The sequence below is a fragment of the Papaver somniferum genome, chromosome 1 (genome assembly GCF_003573695.1).
Source record: "Papaver somniferum cultivar HN1 chromosome 1, ASM357369v1, whole genome shotgun sequence".
Taxonomy (NCBI): domain Eukaryota; kingdom Viridiplantae; phylum Streptophyta; class Magnoliopsida; order Ranunculales; family Papaveraceae; genus Papaver; species Papaver somniferum.
The window spans coordinates 115,959,911-115,978,654 of NC_039358.1; the positions used below are offsets into that span (position 1 = coordinate 115,959,911).

General features: G+C 37.8%; 2 protein-coding genes, 1 long non-coding RNA gene and 1 other non-coding gene across 8 annotated transcripts; 1 reads left to right on the top strand and 3 right to left on the bottom strand.

Moving 5' to 3' along the window:
- Positions 1 to 7,708: 7,708 nt before the first annotated feature.
- LOC113297657 (UDP-glucuronate:xylan alpha-glucuronosyltransferase 2-like) lies at positions 7,709 to 10,091 on the top strand. 2 transcript variants are annotated; one of them, XM_026546207.1, is made up of 3 exons: positions 7,709 to 8,008; positions 8,116 to 8,767; positions 9,003 to 10,091. In XM_026546207.1, the coding sequence occupies exons 1-3, from the start codon at positions 7,790 to 7,792 to the stop codon at positions 9,935 to 9,937; spliced, it is 1,806 nt and encodes a 601-aa protein (XP_026401992.1). In that variant the 5' UTR covers positions 7,709 to 7,789; the 3' UTR covers positions 9,938 to 10,091. The 2 variants fall into 2 exon arrangements, with proteins under 2 accessions (XP_026401992.1, XP_026402001.1); XM_026546216.1 differs by having other exon boundaries at positions 7,796 to 8,013.
- On the bottom strand, positions 8,822 to 8,894 carry TRNAR-CCU. The gene has a single exon. It is a non-coding gene; the product is annotated as a tRNA-Arg (tRNA).
- A 349-nt stretch (positions 10,092 to 10,440) lies between the features above and the next one.
- On the bottom strand, positions 10,441 to 12,468 carry LOC113297667 (protein DETOXIFICATION 48-like). Its single transcript, XM_026546225.1, has 2 exons — positions 12,210 to 12,468; positions 10,441 to 12,100 (listed from the first exon to the last, which is right to left on the bottom strand). Exons 1-2 carry the CDS (start codon positions 12,429 to 12,431, stop codon positions 10,727 to 10,729), a joined length of 1,596 nt encoding a protein of 531 aa, XP_026402010.1. The 5' UTR covers positions 12,432 to 12,468; the 3' UTR covers positions 10,441 to 10,726.
- A 2,290-nt stretch (positions 12,469 to 14,758) lies between these two features.
- LOC113297675 lies at positions 14,759 to 17,407 on the bottom strand. 4 transcript variants are annotated; one of them, XR_003333585.1, is made up of 4 exons: positions 17,268 to 17,407; positions 15,985 to 16,202; positions 15,560 to 15,661; positions 14,759 to 15,073 (listed from the first exon to the last, which is right to left on the bottom strand). It is a non-coding gene; the product is annotated as an uncharacterized LOC113297675 (long non-coding RNA). The 4 variants fall into 4 exon arrangements; XR_003333584.1 differs by having other exon boundaries at positions 15,555 to 15,661; XR_003333587.1 differs by having other exon boundaries at positions 15,536 to 15,661.
- Positions 17,408 to 18,744: the final 1,337 nt, after the last annotated feature.

An 18,744-nucleotide genomic window follows, 5' to 3' on the forward strand; every position in this document is an offset into this window, starting at 1 on the left:
TCTCTGTGAATTTTCGATCGAAATTTGAAGATGTTATAGTGTGATTCAATGGCTAAAACTTCACGGGAACACTTGACTGAGATATACAGGCGTGGTATGGGCTTCAAAATCATCCGAATTTGGTTGGATAATCGGCAGTGAAGAAAACAGGGTTGCTCGGGTTTTGGTTGCTCCATCATGAGTTTTGTGTAGTTGTCGTGTGGATTCATAGAGTTTTACTTCTGGTGGAACATGAAAACAATGCCCTGAGAGTATATCGACATCAGCACGCGTGTGAAGAGGCGATAAAGGAAAGAAAATTTCCTTTATTATTTTTTCTTTACTGTCGAGATATGGGAAGATTTTCTGGAGTAATGAGCGAAGATTCTTAGTCCAAAGGTGTATAAATAGGCTACTGGGGTCGAGCAGAAGGGGGACGGAGAGATTGAGAGAGAAAAATAGCACCACAGAGCGAAAAATCAAATTTGCACAGTTGCCATTTCTGCTGCTGCAAAACTGAAGAACACGAAGAACGGACCTGCACCAGCAGTCGTTTTTGAACAGTGACAGCGACTCATTCTGTGGGTCGCAGTTTACAGGCAGACTTAAGAACGCAACAGCAACAATAACGGCTCTTTGTAACGGCTTTTGCAACAGTTATAAGCGTTGAAAACCCGATTTTTATTATAATTCTCCCTTATTCATCATTTGTAACCCTTTGAGCATAAATGAAATCAACTTTTGAGCGTGTTTCCAACATGATGAGCGGCTAATTCTGTCGTAACCAAGGCAATGGATGAAACTATTCACACATGAACAATGGGTAACTATTTCATTTTCTCTAATATTTAATTATAATTCACTCAATCACTGCTTTTGCAGAGTTCTTAAAAGTTTACATATTTTTCTTCATTAGTTGTGATTCAATTGGATAGGTTATGCTTTGGTTAGATAATCTATGCTTAAGGGATACAATTAATTTTTGAGAATATGTTTGATTATTTGTGGATTAAGAAATAAAGGATTAAAAGGATAATTAGAGTATGAAATATTTGACATCATTCATGTATAATAGTGGATTCTAGTGTCTTGGTTATTTTCCAATCACTTGAAATCAATTTTGAGTTAAGTTTTCTATATTTTTAAGTTTTATTAAGTCTAGAATCCATTGCCTTCACAAGCCTCAACGAACTCTTTACTACAACATCATTGAAAATACCATCATATATGCGCTATTACTTTAATAATATATACGGATAATTTTGTTATGAACGCGCGATTGGGGGATATCAAAACTAATTGGGGGATATAGCTACATGACAAAAACTGGATCCGAATATCAAATCTGGGTCACCCCTTATGTAATTTTTTTTTTAGTTCCTAATCTATCCCTCACTAATCAGGTTTAGTGGTTAATAATAATTAGTAAAATCTTAAGTATTTGGGGGATATATTAGTGTGTATATTTATTTGAATTTGTGTGAGTGAGGTGAGAGTAGAAGGAGGGAAAAATATTTTTGAGTTGAATTTTTTTTTTGTGACAATGGAAGATGATTGTGAGGAGAGAATTGTTGTTGCTGAATCTTTAGCTCAACTACAACAAGAAGCATATCTTCAATTTTCGGTTAATGATAACAACTCACAATTGGACTTATATGATGAACCAACACCCTTGGAATCTGATTTTCGTGAGCATGAAGTGTTTTTTGAAGAACCAACCCAAGAAAGTAAACAAGTTCAACATACAAGGATCCCCAACACACAGATAATGCTGCCAAGAGGTCGAAAATTTGATTTTTTTTTTAAACCGCCATTTTTTCTCTGAAAAATCTTGGTGCCTGCATACTCATAGTATGAATACCACGCCGGCACCAACAGAACCGGCACGGTATTCATACTATTTTCATGCCGGAGAAAATTATCCCCCATTTTGAATCAACCGCCGGCGTGGTCTTCAACCCAACAATTCCATGCCGGCACGCAGTTAACTTTTTACCTACCACCGAATATTCCATGGAATATCCAGACCGACATGGTTCACCCCTAACTTAACTATGCCGGTACCACAAGAAAAACATCTAAGATTTAAAGATTTTTCAACTTAAATATTGGCGTATTAATTAAGTTATCGAGCACGCCGACACCATGTACCGGCGTGGTTTGTAAACTACATACAAAACCGGCACAAAGTACCGTCTTGGAACCTTACATATCGAGCATGCCGGCATTGCGAATCACGGCATTATTGTCCAATAAAATACAATGCCGGTAATGTTAAAAATTAGCTCCTCTTTTTCAAGTGCAATTCCGGAATGCCGGAACATTAATCGAGAATGTCGTCACATGTTTTCGGCTTTGATTATTTTGGCGGTACTGTCGTCGAGCATGCCGGAACTAGTACCCGACATAGTAATTTAATTTTATTTGGAACTAATTCAATTTTCTTTTCATTCATTCCTTAGATTGTGACATACATTGATCCAACAAATTCCAAGCTTGGTCCGGATACGTCTGAATACTATAAAATGCCTCTGGTATGTTACCAAACACCTAGTTTTTAGAAATTTATGTGGGGATTGCTTGTAATTAACCTTATAATCTCCAATTGTTGTCCTTATGTAGGGAATAAAATCTCCAGAGGAAGCAATTGCTTGGGCAAAATAGACGGCTCTTAAGAACATGTGTGTGTTGGTGAGGAATACTCAATGTTCAGAAAATCATTTTGAGATGGTTTGTGAGAGAAGTGGGCAATACAATAAGAAGGATAGCCATAAGATAAAGGGTTATGTATATCCAAAGAAGACTAATAGGGTATACAAGACTCGTACGAGGAAGGATAATTGCCCCTTTAAGCTTGTATTCTATCTAAGAGACAAAGAAAATGAATGGGATTGTACGGTGTGGTTTGGCCGTCATAACCACCGGAGTCCGAAAGATTTTGTTGGTTACTCCCTAGTTGCGAAGCTAAAACCTCATGAATTTGAGGATGTAAAGATAATGACCGAAGCATGTTTCAAACCAAGAGTGATTCTCAGAGGCTTCAAGGAAAAGGATAATCGGAACGTTTCTTTCCTAAGTACAATTTATAGCGCACAAGCAACCATTAGAAGGGTGGAATGGGAAGGGAGGACCGTTATGCAAGAATTTGAGAAGATAGTTTGGGATCACAACTACACGTGTATCATTAAAAGAGAGCCGGGAGAAAATCCCCTTCAAATATTCATTGCGCATCCTTTGCTTTCACAATTGGCTCATACATGTTGTGGTGTTCTTATGATGGACTGCACCTACAAGACAAACAAATACAACATGACGTTGTTCAACATCGTAGGGAAAACATCGGACAAGGTATCATTCACATTGGCTTGGTGTTTAATGGAAAACGAGAGGGATCACAATTATCATTGGGCATTACGACAATTGAAATTATTGTTCCCGAAAAATCAATTTCCGAGGGTCATCATAACCGATCAAGATGACACACTAATGAATGCTATATCTGACGTATTTCCGGATGCACAAAATTTCCTATGTACATATCATATAGGTCAAAATGTGATAAAACATTTTCATGCTTTGTTTGAACCCTCTAAGGTGGATATTAAGAAGAGAATGGTTGCTCAAATAGGGAAGATGTTCGCAAGAAGAAACTATCACCCGAAGAAGAAGAAGATGAAAGAGGAAAGATTAAAGAGCGAGTGGACAAAGAACACGATGAAAATCATAAAAGGTGGTTGGAATTTCTAAAGGATTGGGAGAAAGTTTATTGGTCTCTTACCGAGGATATATATGAAAAGAGATTGAACATGTTTATTGCCAAATATAACGAAGTGTATCTAAGTGCCGTCTCATATTGTCGGGATAAATTGTTGCACAAGTTCAAGGAAAATTTTTTGTGTGCATGGAAAAATCGGTATAGACACTACAGGAATGAAGCAACTAGTATAGCGGAGTCCGCTCATGGGATATTTAAAGATCTCATCCAGTCCGGCCAAGGAAACGTGGTTACGGTCACCGAGGCAATGGAGCAATACTTTAAGGCTGATATCGATAGGATCAAGAAGGCCTTTGAGAAAAGCTCAATGGAAAGGATGACATCACATTTTCGATATGGTAATTTGCTCCAAGGAATAGAATTCAACGTCTCGCATTGGGAAATAAAACATGTGATTAGAGAAATGGAAAAAGAGATAAACTACGACAAACCGGGTGATGTGTGTATTTGTCCCGACATGTCTTCATTGGGGCTTCCGTGTCGTCATATGCTTGTGAAGTATGAACAAGTTATACCTATTGAGGTTATTGATCAGTTTTGGAAGCAACTATCTTTCGACCCTCCCCCTTCGGAAGCTCCCGGACAATCACCATGGGAAACAAAGGAGGCCAAGGAATTCTATGAAGCTTACTCACGTGGGAACTCGGCTAGCCGACAAGTATTATTGAGCCAACTAATTCTAATTACACGCTCATGGATAGCACAAAGTGAAGAGCCAAGAAAGGGGATCCGCCCGGTAGACCACAAACTAAAACGACTAGGAGAAAACAAAGGAAAGAATTGAAAGCATCGAGTCAACGTGAATGTGAAGACGAGGCAAGTAAGAAACGAGACCCTTAGATACATAGAATCTTTCCACAGAAGTTTTGTAGTCCCAACCCAACAGCTTGTTAGTAAGAGCGTGCAACTTCGACCATTCTAGCTCCGGAAAATGATCTCCTTCTGCAATTGATTTGTCGGTAACACTCAAGCCTAGAATGTTCTGAGCATCATCAGGGATCAAGGTCATCTCGCCAAACGGGAAGTGCATGGTATCTGTTTCACCATGATACCTTTCGACGAAGCAATTGACTGTCACAATATCTGGCTTCACATAATTTTCAACCAAAGGATATAGACCAGAATCCTTTACTAATGTTTGTACCTCTGCACATTCCTTAGACAAATCCCAATGAGACGCGGCTTGGTTTCGGAAACAACGCACAACCTTCTTATAATCCTACAATTAGGAGATAATAAGATTAAGAGGTTTTATATAAATACAAAACAATACATATGCACGATATAGACATTCTTACATAGGTTTGATAGATAGTACGAGACCAAGAGTCTTTGTGGCCAAATAGATGCCCCAGATCATAAGAAGTTGCACCCCAAATTTTACCACGATCAAGGTCAGGTATCATATCATTAACTTGTTAACCTTTAACTTTTATTCTGCCTGTGCCCAAGAGTCCTTGTGAACCTTTAACTTTTACTCTGCTTGTGCCCTTGCCTTGTGTCAGTTGTTGACTTGACCCAACTTGTTCCACTGCTATTTGACTTGGATCAATCTCATTATCTTACTCCTCAGTTTCCTCTTCATCTCGCTCATCTTGCTCCTCTTCCTCCTCAACTGCTCCGGTAGGTTCACGGATTGCGAGTTTACTACGGTCACGGTCACGACCACTCTCCCAAACTTCATCTCTTGTATCAGCCCCCAAACGCTTATTGCGACCTTGTTCTTTCCCTCTAGGAGGAAGAGATTGAGGAGTACCAAGACCGTCCTTCCTTCTTTTCTTAATGCTATCATCTTTAGTTTTTCGTTTGGTAGCTTCCTTTGCTTTATCCCTATTCAAAAAGAAGCACGAAATAAATATAAGAAAAATAACTTTCATTCCTAATACCGACATAGATACACTACATAACGGCATAGAATCATCACTACCGGCATACAAAAACAAAGTCTCGACCACGTCGTGATCAAAACCCGGCATATTAATTTCAAACCATCACATGTCGGGACCTGGTACTGGCATTGATAAATTATTGACGAGAATGCCGGTAATCTTTAGGAAGTTTCTGGATACAAAAACACCTTTGCCGGCACAAACGTAAAATTGAAACACGTGCCGTAATTGGATACCGGTATAAAATCTAACCTAATTCTAAGCCGGTACCGATAAGAAAATCCTAGGGTTCTCTGTTTATTAGAAGCTCAATATCAGCATGGTATTCAACCTAATTTTAACGCCATGACAAGGTTCCGGTGTGGTCTTCATCCTACATCGAATGCCGGGACACAGTTCCGGTGTGGTCTTCATCCTAAATCGAATGCCGCTATATAGTTCCGGTGTGGTCTTCATCCTAAATTGAAGGCCGTTACATAGTTCCGGTGTGGCATTCATACTAAATGGAATGCCGAAACCTCTGAAACTCAACACTTCCAGTTAGGGTTTCGCGATTTTGACCTTAACCCGTAGCTACAAATCGATTGAAACACTAATTAAACGGTTTTATATGAATTACCTTCTCACATAAGCCATATTCCTGAGTAATTGATCGTCCGATAACTCTTGTTCTTCGTGTTCTTTCTCTTAAGCAATCAAAGCAATCCTCTTTTCTTGTTTTTGTTGAGCAATCGATTTTGATTTCGACTGGGCATCTGATTTCTTTCGTGGAGGCATTCTTATGGGTTGGTTTTAATCGACGAAGAAATTTTTGATTGAACGATTAATCGTCGATGAAGAACAGATGAAGAACAATAAAGGAGATGAAGGAAAAAAAAATTCAAAAACCCTAGCCTACGAGTATGCCGGAACTGATGGTGTAGAAATGGGGATATTTGATTTGGTTTTTAGATTTTAAGTTTTAGTAGAAAGGGTATAACAGTCTTTTCATAATGTTTTTAATTAATCTAAGGATGTTTTAGTGTTTTCGCCCCAAAAAACACCCCTTAGCAGACACCTTTGGTTGGAGGAAGTAATTCATATCCCCCAATTAGTTTCCATATTCCCCAATCGCGCGTTCTTTATTATGTGTTCATGAGCATCATTTTGGCTTGAAACAAAATATAGAATTATCTCGAAATTGAATAAAAACACGTGCATGGGGGAAGGTGAGGATGACGTCAAGTCATCATGCCCCTTATGCCCTACACCTGCTACAATGGCCGGGATAAAGGCTCGTGATCCCGCGAGGGTGAGCTAACCCTTAAAACCCGTCCTCAGTTCGGATTGCATGCTGCAACTTGCTTACATGGCTGGTTTTTAATGTATATGGCTAGTTTTATTATGTGTTGATGAGCATCATTTTGACTTGAAACAAAATAGAAAATTATCTCAGAATTGAACGATATAAAAACCCGAAAAATAATAAAATAGTACATCAGTCTAGATCAGATTAAAATAGTTATGGCACAGGTTTTTTTAATTTTTAACAAAAAGTAATAAAAAATTCAATCACATAACACCAAGGCCTAGCCCACAAAGCCTATAGGGTGGGACATATGTTGATTAAACGACAATTTCTATTTACTAGAAGAACCCATGGGAAATTGTCGAATTCCGTATAATTTTGATGAATGGTTTTTACTTGGCGCTGATATTTTATGAAATTTGGTAACCTTGCGGTAGTGTTGTTAAAAATTTTCCGTTTGTATATGACATCCTTACGTTATTCTTCTTTTTTGTCTCAAAGGGTGTATAGGAAATTCCAGAAGAATAAAAAGAGGACGTATGGAGTTCTCAAATGAATTCCTTCTATTTACTCTACTTTCTTTTCATCACACCTAATTAGTAGTCTATTCTAACCACTATTAACCCAAAATTAAACTCAAATCAATATCTATATGATTTCATAGTTTATAAAGTGTAGACTGTTTCTTTAAAAAAAGGAATAAGTCTGTTTAATAGCTTACCAAACTTCAAAGGAAAACGAAATAGCACCACATATATATATACACCATATGTACCCTCTTTACAAATGCATTTGATACATAAGTAGCTACACTAAAGTTGTATAGTTAGTTAGTTAGGTCTTGGTTCTTGGTTCTTGATGGTGTTAAAGAAGGTTATGATGATGAAGGTTACTCCATCTAAAGCTATAATTATAAAAATAAACTTGTTTTTCCTTACATTCTTCTTAGTCATATATGGTTTCCTGCTTCTTAGTCCTTCAACTTCAACAATATCATCTTCTTGGTCTTATTATTATGATCAAAATCCGGCAGCTTCTCTTATCCGCTGTTCGTTACGCGAATGCCATCACAAGAAGGTAAGGTGAGTAAACCCAATCCAAAGGGTCATATCGTATCATGCGGCGTATCAGTTAGACCTTTAAGTTCATCAAATTCAAAAGGTTTACCCTTATTTTTTGTGCAGGTTGAAGATGGACTGAAAATGAAGGCAGTTTTAGAGGAAGAAACAGAATCAAACAGCAGAAATAAGAGAAAAATGGTGAAAAGAGAGATACCAAGTTTTTTGTCATCAAATGTGAGTCGTCATAATATTATCCATAAGTTGATGATTGGATTAGTGAATATGGAAGATGAAGATATAAGTGATTGGAAATATATAAGACGGGGAGATATCAAACATATAAAGTTCCAGAAAGCATCCAAAAATTTCGAATGGAAAGATTTGTTTCCGGAATGGATTGATGAAGAAGAAGAAACTGATAGTCCAACATGTCCTGAAATCCCCATGCCGGATTTTACACGTTACGGTAAATTCGATATGGTAATTGCAAAGTTACCGTGTCGATATCCAGAGGAAGGATGGGCAAGGGATGTTTTAAGGTTACAAGTTCATTTGATAGCAGCAAATTTATTGGTGAAAAATAGAAGGAAAGATGGAAATACTAAGGTGGTGTTTTTGAGTGAATGTAGACCAATGATGGAAATATTTAGGTGTGATGATATGGTTGTGAATGAAGGAAATTGGTGGCTGTATAAACCAGACATGGTTAGACTACAACATAAGATTTCAATGCCTATTGGTTCTTGCAGACTTGCTTTGCCTCTCTGGGGAAAAGGTACGTAACTTTTTAAGATTTCATACAAAAATGAAATTTAAAAAAAAAAAACATCGCGCCAGGTAGGGGTCGAACCTACGACTTTCTGCTTAGGAAACAGACGCTCTATCCACTGAGCTACAGGCGCTTGTTGTTAACTTCCTTACCATAACATTGTTACCTTTGAAAATTCAAAATTTACAGCGCCTTCATGAATTTGCAACGAAACTAATGCCACTACTACATTTAACTGCAGGAATAAATGATGTTTACAACCTAACCAAGCTCACATTCGATACTGGGAAACAGAGACGGGAAGCATACGTCACAGTTCTCCACTCATCGGAAGCTTATGTATGTGGTGCTATAACTTTAGCCCAAAGCATTATTCGCACCGGTACTAAACGTGACCTTGTCATATTAATAGACGCATCTATATCTCAACCAAAACGTGACGCTCTTGCTGCTTCCGGGTGGAAAATCCGTATGATAAAACGTATTCGAAATCCTAGAGCTGAAAAAGACTCGTACAATGAGTATAACTACAGTAAATTCAGATTATGGCAGTTGACAGATTACGATAAGGTGATCTTCATTGATGCAGATATAGTAGTTTTACGAAACTCTGATCTTTTATTCAACTTCCCTCAAATGTCTGCAACGGGTAATGACGGGTCTATTTTCAACTCCGGGATCATGGCGATTGAACCATCAAATTGTACATTCAAAATTTTAATGGAGAAACGGAAGGAAATCATTTCTTACAATGGAGGAGATCAAGGTTTTCTCAACGAGGTTTTCGTATGGTGGCATAGATGGCCTAGAAGAGTAAATTTCTTGAAGAATTTTTGGGCTAATACTACATTGGAGTCGAGTGTGAAGAATCACTTATTTGGTGCAGACCCACCAAAGCTCTATTCAATTCATTTTCTAGGTATAAAACCATGGTTGTGTTACAGAGATTATGATTGTAATTGGAATATTGGCGATCAACGGGTTTATGCAAGCGATGTTGCTCATCGTAGGTGGTGGCGTGTTCATGATGCCATGGACAAGAGTTTGCAAAAGTTTTGTGAACTTACTCCTCGACGACGAATCGAGTTAGATTGGGATAAAAAGTTGGCTAGAGGAATGGGTTTGCAAGATGAGCATTGGAAGATCAATATTTCAGATCCTAGACGACATGTTTAATTGATGATTGCATTTTTTTTTTTTTTAAATATTTGGTTCTCATTTTTTTGTTATCCATTTTGAACACTTGATAGTGCCGCTGCATTTGATTTCCTGTAATTTATGTGTGAATAGTAAAAAAAAAGTGAAATATAGAATTCTTGTCGACGAAGTATATTCCAAAATTCGTACTAACAGATTTTTGAGGTGGAAATAGGAACAACCAAAATGAAGTTGATGAGGCGTGAAAATCAAACTAAGAAAAGGTAGTAAGTACAGTGTATCTACCGGAAGGTGAAATGGTTGTTGTTGATGTACCAAGAAGTTAAATAGACTGAGATTAGTTAGATTAGGTTTACCAACTATATAATTGTTTAAAATCAAAGTTTAGGTTTTGTAGTTGGTATGATTGTGACACTGCCACTGCCACTGCCACTGCCCACTTGATGATCTTCACGTTATACATTTTAATACAAATAATTGAGAAATTTTGGAATCTCAAAATAAATTTACAAACAACTAATGTAATATTTCTAATTCAAAATTTACAAACAACAGATCCTACCAAACTAACAAACAAAAAAAAAAAAAAAATACTATGTATCTGTCTAACTATTTTCCCAATGAAAGACTTTCACTTCCTATAACTTATAACATGTCTAGCGACCAGAAGTAAAAGTGTTTCTACTTAAACACAAAGTGATTTTCAAAAGTAAGAAACAAAAACTTTTTTACTTTTGGAATCTGGTTTCGAGACTAACTTTTGACCTGTTCGGTGTACTTCTACTATCCAAACATCCTCTCCGAGTTTCAGGGTTCTTCATTTTGCACTGCAGAATTATTAGCTCTTGTGAGTTCTCTTGCTCTTTTAGCTTCTAAACCCCAATCTGTTCCAAGCAACATAAACAGCATAACTAGGGCACATGTTGCCTGGGCCGCAAGAAGGCCGAACCAGAGACCTAAGAAGCCCATATCCAAAACAAAGCTCATAATCACTGCTATGGGCATTCCCACACCATAAAATGATCCCAGGTTTATATTGGCACCCAAAGAAGGCCTAGCACTTCCTCTCAGGACTCCACAACCAGTTGTCTGTGGGCAGTTGCCGAGCTCACAGAGTCCTACAACAGGCATCGCCATCGCTGTTAACGATAAGATTGCTTCGTCTGTTGTGAATGCACGCCCCCATGCGTTGCGCAGTGTTGTTGTGAATGACATGGCAATCAAGCCTGTTAGAACTGCACAGGCTAAAGCAACGTGGCTTGAGGCTCTTGCTCGATCGGGACGATTTGCACCTAACTCGTTTCCTACACGAGTTGAAACCGCAAGACTCAGAGCCGAAGGAAAGATGTAAACGAGCGAGGTGGTTTGTATGAGAATGCCCATGGAGGCAACAGCTTCGGCTGCATCACCCAGTAGGCCTGAGAATATGATCATTAACTCGTACCACCACCACTCCAAGCAAACAGAAATACAACTCGGAATAGCTAAGCTTAAAATCGGTTTAAATTCACGAAAACACTCTAAAGACCAACCTTGCCATGACCTCTTATGAATGCCGGTGAAGTAGAGGTAGAGCAACAAGGATGTGAGAAGATTTAGATCAGTTATAACCGTTGCAATGGAAATTCCCCGCAGACCAAGTTCTAGGTAGTAGACGAGGAAGTAGTTGATAGGTGCATGGAGGGCTAGGGCGAAGGCTGCACTATACATGAGAGGTTGTGTTATGTTTTGAGATCTCAAGTAAATCTTGAGGGGGTTGATGAAAGATTGAAACAGGAGATCAGGGAGACAGAAGGCTAGGTAAGTCGCAGCGATGGAAGAAATAGATGGGTCTTGGCCACAGTAAACGAGGATCGGTTCAACATTCAACCAGAGGAACGAGATGGGTACAGAGGCAGAGATGAGGATGAATATGGTGCACTGAAGTGCATGGCCCATGATCAGCCATTGTTTGGCACCATAAGCTTGAGAAGAAATGGCTTCCATGCCCATGGCAAGGCCACTGAGGACAGAGTAGCCAGTGATGTTAGCAAAGCCAATGGAAAGTGATCCACCTGCTAATACATCTTTTCCTAGTCTACCCATGAAGAGCATAGATATAACTGCTTTGCCATAGAAGAGTAAGCCTGTGATGATCATCGGTAGGGCAATACTATAAAGCTGTTTGAGCTCTTCAACCACCTAATAGATGCAAGAAAATGACAGAAAGACAGAGATAAGAGCTCTGATGATCATCTCAACAGCCAAGAACAGAAAAATAAGCATGCATTGGGAGGATGAATAAACATACCGCTGATGACCGCCATGATATCGTATGCTGTTGGAGGTTATGATATTGAGGGTTTTCTTCATCTTGGTCCAAGAAGTAGTCCATGTTTTCATTGTCAGACTTGGGTACACCTTCATAACCTATTAAAAGAGATGAAGTTGCTGATGAACCGTCCATCGTCTTTCTGATTGAATATCTTTCTCTTTTATTTCTCTTTTCTTCACTGGAACTGGATAATCTCATACAGAAATGGGATAATGCAAGACAGTCTTATATAGCAAATCCACAAGAAAAACCTTCGTTCAATAGAAGATGCATATTATCCTATTGTCCCCACAAGGCTACTATTAGCAAGAAAGAATCGATCCCCACTGCAATAGAAGAACTCAAATCTTTCATTCACTCTGCTTCTTGATCTTTCTTTTCGAAACTGTTTATTGTTTCTAACCCTTTTTGTTAATCATTCTAGACTCAAAATAAACCAAAATTAAATGGAGGTGAATGTCGCAGTCATGAGCAGTCAATTAAGATGACAGGAGTAAATAAGATAAACGCTCTTGTCTCAATCTCAACACACTGAAGTTTTTGCTGCACACTGTATGGAAACAAGTGACGATCCTCTGGTGTTGTTCTTCTTCTTATTAGCCGCTCGTGGGTTATGTTAACAAGGAGATAAGGGTTAGGACCTAGGAGGTTGTAAGGTGGCAGTGCATTAAGAAAACACCATTTTAGAATAATTTTTGTTTGAACATGCAGCAGTACTACACTTACTAGGTACTGCAGAATCTGGCAAATCCGATCACAACCACTCACCAGTACCACTACACTTGGCGTCTATACAAATGGTAAGCGAGATATTACCAATATGAAATTACTGTATATATTGTATTCTGTTCTATTGTATCGAGTCAGGATGGTTGTTGTTAGTGTTGGTGTTGTTGGGATATTTTCGGCAATATCAAGTATAGACAAGCTGTCAACTCACAGGGATGCCAAAAACAGACAATGAATTCTGTTTGCATGGTCCCCTATCTTCCCTGAATTCACCCCTACAAATACTCAAATAGCCAACATATAATACAAATATTTATAATTTCAATATTGATTGTCGTATCTATTCCTTACATTGCAATACCTCTCGACTTAAATTTGATATTAAGTTAACACCGCTGCTGCTACCACCACCCATACCAATTGATAGAAACAGACATATCCCACCTCTTTATTTCTCTTTCATATAGCTAGCTGGTCATATGTCTCCTGTCTGCATGCAGCGTGGTAAACTCTATAATAAGAAAGTGACGCATGCTCCGCCTACTGTTTTGCTTTAGTGATGAATAGTACTGAGAGTTGAGACAAAGCAAGAAAAAACTAACCTCCATAATCTAACAAACACTGCTACTACTACTAGCAAAATCTCTCCACCTCTCCCCCTCTCTCTCTCTTCTATCCTTGTCGCACGTCATATATCCCCACTACAAACTCACAAAACTGAATGCAGATAAGGATTCCTTTCAACCCACCCTTTGCTTCAAACCAAATACTCATGGGCGCCTACAAAACCAGTGGACTACTCTCTCTCTCACTCTTTTGAGTTTGTTTCTGGAGGAGTGAAGGGTTGGTATTGATCATGGGACCACGACGCATGGCATCAACAGCCAAGACACACTAGACCTGCAACCTCTTCTAATCCTTTTTATCATAACACCCAAGCTGCATGTACAGTACTAGTCCATAATACTCTCCCTCTCTCATATAAATAGTTATTAGTCTGTGTCTCCGTTCTTCCCTCCTACAATACCATGGCCCGTCCTTCCATATAATAGTATAAAAGACTATTTGCACGTTTTAGAATCTACACAACACCCCTACCCCGATCGTTGGACCCAATTTAGTATGGTCCTATCTTTCTATTGCAGTCTCTCTGATAGATTGAATAAAAACATAAAAACACTTCAAAACTCTTCCTACCACTCACTGCATTCTTAAGGATTCATTCAAAACCTAATGTTCATATATTATTTTAAGACAGCGAACAACTTGGATCAATATTCTCAAAAGGACCACAGCCTCACTCCTGTCGAGCTCTGTAAGCGACAGGAGTGGTGAATTCTAGTACAACTCTAAACATACTACTGTTGGGCATCTTTTTCTTCTTCTTCTTCTTTGTATTTATTAGATCATTCAGTTATTACAATAAAATGAAAACATTATCTAACTAATGGAGCAATTGGTACATCAATTCCATCCAAGACTTCAGATTATATCTGGATATCTGACTATCAATGATTAACTGTATAAAACATTTGGTATAAAATAGAGCACCTAAATAGAGCAGAATATTCAGTGTGAGGGTCTTACGCCTAGGAGGTTACGCTAACGGACAAAAAGAATTACAACCTTATGCCAGCAACATTATACAACTTGCGCCATGTTGTTCTGCCAAGAATGAGACAATCTTACCAGGCTAAATCCAAATTGTTGTTTCTTTAAGTGACTTTTATGGCTAAGCCTAGACAACAGTTCCCTCGATAAGATAAAACCTTGTTATACTTGTGGAACTTTACAAAAAAAGAAAACCAGGATATTTCAAGAAGTGGCAGGTCTAATTCTGTTTTACTAGTAAATCCCAGTTTAGAAAGAAATCATAATTTATAATTACATTCCTTTCATACTTGCAAACTAATATCCCTATTTGACTGTGCAGAGCAATAAGTTTGTAAGCAATTAAATACATGTCAACTGAGCTGTGTGAGGATAGCAACACTCTAACCTGTTTCATAATTCACTCTAAATAATCAGAGATGGAATTTTTTTTAAGCATGGTTCATATATTTGGAAACCCATACATGTATATATGTCCACCGATTGTAGATGGTACACACCTGTTAAAAGACATCAAGCCAATTAGAACCACAAATTCATCAAAAGTATTAATTACAGAAGAGGCGGTTAGAAACAAATTTCAATCAAGTGGTGCCACTAGTAGTTCGGCCGAACAAATTTGGCACTTTAATTGAGATCCAAAAGCTAACGGAATTGTGCATTAAACTGTTCCGTTTGGCTTTATCTGAAATTGTTAGTGATTCAGGAAAGTATAAAAGCGGAAGGGCTAATCTCAAACTTCAGGGTCTAATTCACAATGCTGCTAAGAAACTAACTACATTGAGATTTTTTGTTGTAATGGCTATATTCCTCAGAGACTCAAACATTGAGTGCAGTCACTAATTAGATTATAGTCACTTCATAATATATAATGATGATCATATCCAGTTTAATCATTGAATCAAAGTAAACTGTTGGCATTATCTGATAACTTTTAACCGAAAACATTTACGAGGCCTTACTTTACAGGGTTTTTCAAACCTTACTCTATCCCCATGCGGCACGTGATTCCTGAAACATGCATTGTCGCATTCAACGCCTTAACTCTTTCTGCCATCAGACAGCGCTCGTAAGCCGGTAGGCCCTACCTGTAATGAGGAATAACTCTTCAATGTGATATCTTTCTTTCCAAAATATTGAACAATCAAGGATCAGAACGTGGTTACAGGATCATTTCCTAGTAAATCAGGTTGACACGTAATCACATAAATCCTGCATGGACCTCCAAATACAAGGTTCGCGGATTGGGCAACAAATCCTAATTAGTCCAAAGATCCACGCAATTATTACTTTTTCGCTAACGGAATTGGAACAAGTTATATATCTACTGGACACCAATGAAAACTCAACAGCATAAAAGTAACCCAAGATTTCATAGTGTGCAAAAGTAGAAAATGAGCAGTGAACTCACATGCATACCAGGCCATCTCCATTGTGGGAATATCATTGGTTTCCTCATTTGTCTCAACCTTTTCCACTTCACCCAATACAATGTTGCTCCGTCAAACTACTTCTTTGTCGTAACTCGAAACCATTGCATGATCAGTCAGCTTCAGCTTGGTGATTGTCCAAAAAGAATACACCACCGATTATATAAGCATTTAAGCGTCGTTAATGTACTGCAATGATCTGAAAAAAGTATCAGCACCATTTCGTTTTAAAATAAAAGTAACGCCTTAAAGAAGTTAATAAATAAACAATTCATATGCCAAATGATGATCCAAGTTTAACGACAAAATACACCCATTTTCAATTGTTTTTAAAGTACCTCCACTTTTTTTTGGTTGTTCTATGACTTTTTTTTTCTGAGTGGGGGGAGTTGTATCATGCAAAGAAAATTTATTAGGCACTAGGCCACCAATGAAAAGAAAGAAGCACTAGCAAAAACAGAACACATGATATGTCAGTGAACTGCATATGCTCGCCGCTTAAGATGACAATATAGAAGGTTGGATTCGACTTGATGGACTAAATTTACTGATCCAGAAGGTAGCCGAGGATTGGGATGCAGTCTTCCACAAAGTGCAAAATGTGTGGAGTCTACATGCACTTAAGAGTTGAGAGATCACAAGATTATGCTTGTTAAGACTGTTCGCACAGGGCATAATTTTTTTGGGAAGTCCATGGCACAGGGCATAACTTTTTTTGGTAAGTCCATGGCACAAGGCATAAGCTACTTTTATACAATGTGCTATGAACTTAGGAATCTGTTGGATGTTCAAAATTAACTCAGTTAATAATGCAACAAGTTTCCATTTCATTCTTTAACTCTTGCCAGAAATGAGTTATTTTCTTTTTCATAGGTCTATAAATATGGATTCCTAGCTAAACAGGAATTGCAATCGGTGATAGTATTCTTAATTTTCTTCGGCAAATAAATTCAATCTATTAGAGAATTGAGATTCATCCAAAATCAAAATCTTACACTCTAAATAAAAATAAATACAAAATTAAAGTAAATAACTAGGGTTTATTATTTTGGGCGAAATATATAACAAGAGCGTGATAAAAGGAAGCACATGAAATTGCATCAAAAGCGTAGAAGTATCAATTGGGGTTCCAGTAATTGGATGAAAATAATTTAAATTTAAGATGATAGTTCAGGCAATTTACGATGTTAGTGTTTTCAACAGCTAAACAATCAATCAATTACCGTAAAGAAAAACAATGAAAAACTGAGAGAGCAAGTAATACCATAACAGTAGAGGTGCAGGGAACTGCAGAAGATCTCAGGCGTCGAGAGATAAAACTTCCATTAATGGCTTTACTCTTCCTCGGCAAGGTTTTTTTTTTCTTTTCTCTCGTATATACTCTCTGGTTACACTATTTGACTCTGCTTCAAAAAATAGTAAAAGATGTACGTGATAAGAAAACAATAAATAAAAGGGATAATTGGTGTTTAGTACTCAGGTTTTGGCCAACATCAGGTTTTGGTCTAACATTTGTCCAACGTTAAGACTTGGTACCTGGACTGCATGTTGACCGGAGTTGACTGTGTATGACCTAACTTTAAATGATTTTGTAAATTAAAAATCTGTAAAATATTGATATTACAAGTCTAGCCTTGAGGTGGGTCTAACAAAGAAAATCATTTAATCTATGGATGAGATGCAAAATCTAATAACCATATACTTGACTATTTTTCCTCCGCCCCATCTCAATCTTCGTCTTCTACCTCCGCATATATCAAGAACACAGCCACAAACCCCATTAACTTGTTTCCTGATTTCTTCAGTCACAAAATCATGGAATCAATTACTCTCCAAAATCAAAAGTTCAATTTCAATAAATCGAAATCCCAACTTACCCAATCGAAGAAAACCCTTGTTTACTGATTAACAGGGTGTTAGTCGTGAGAGATTTTAACGTATTTCAATGTAATTGGCAAATCCCCTATTAGTCGTGGGGGAGTTTGTCAAAATCTTTTAAAATCTCTGTTAGTGGTGAGAGATTTCTAGGGAGTTTCTAAAACTACCTCAAAATACCATAAACTCCCTGTTAGTGGTGAGAGATTTGATTAGAATCTCTTAAACTCCATGTTAGTCGTAAAACACTGGAGACATAGGGAGTTTACAATTTTGGGGAGTTTGGGGGAGTTTGAGAGAGTTTCATGATGTTTTTGTACTTAGACAAAATCTCTCAAAAACAAGAGATTTCTGGGGAGTTAGGATCAAACTCTCCCAAATTGTCTAGACTCTCACACATTCCCTCTAAATTCCTAGGGATTCAAATACATTAAACTCCCACGAAATCACTCGAGGACTAACCCCCTCTAAATCATAATCTCAAATTCATTGAATCAAAATCAAAATTCCAATTTCTACCCCTAATTTGCTAAATCAAAACTCTAACTTCTGTAAATAGAAACCCAAATGAGAGTGATAGCTGCAAATGAAGCTTTAGGCCGATGGGGTTTATGGGTTGTAGACAGGAAAATGGAGATCGAGCAGGATAAATTACAGTTGATGATTGAAGCATCGATGGAGAAGACATGGTTTTATACTTGAATTGAAGCTTCTTTGAGAACTGGGAAGAATACAGATGAGGTTGGATTTGAATTCAGATGAGTTAGGGTTGAATCTGTGATGTTCTAGGTTTACAAGTTAGGTGATTGATTACTTGTGCTGTTGTTCGTAATCTAATCTCGTTGTTGTTCTGCTGGTGGTGATTT

Bases quoted from the DNA above. Each gene is read 5' to 3' on its own strand.
- LOC113297657 (XM_026546207.1), top strand. From the start codon at position 7,790: ATGGTGTTAAAGAAGGTTATGATGATGAAGGTTACTCCATCTAAAGCT. The intron at 8,009-8,115 runs GTAAGGTGAGTA...TTTTTTGTGCAG, and splicing joins GCGAATGCCATCACAAGAAG to GTTGAAGATGGACTGAAAAT. The intron at 8,768-9,002 runs GTACGTAACTTT...ATTTAACTGCAG, and splicing joins TTTGCCTCTCTGGGGAAAAG to GAATAAATGATGTTTACAAC.
- LOC113297667 (XM_026546225.1), bottom strand. From the start codon at position 12,431: ATGAGATTATCCAGTTCCAGTGAAGAAAAGAGAAATAAAAGAGAAAGA. The intron at 12,101-12,209 runs GTATGTTTATTC...TGCATCTATTAG, and splicing joins TATCATGGCGGTCATCAGCG to GTGGTTGAAGAGCTCAAACA.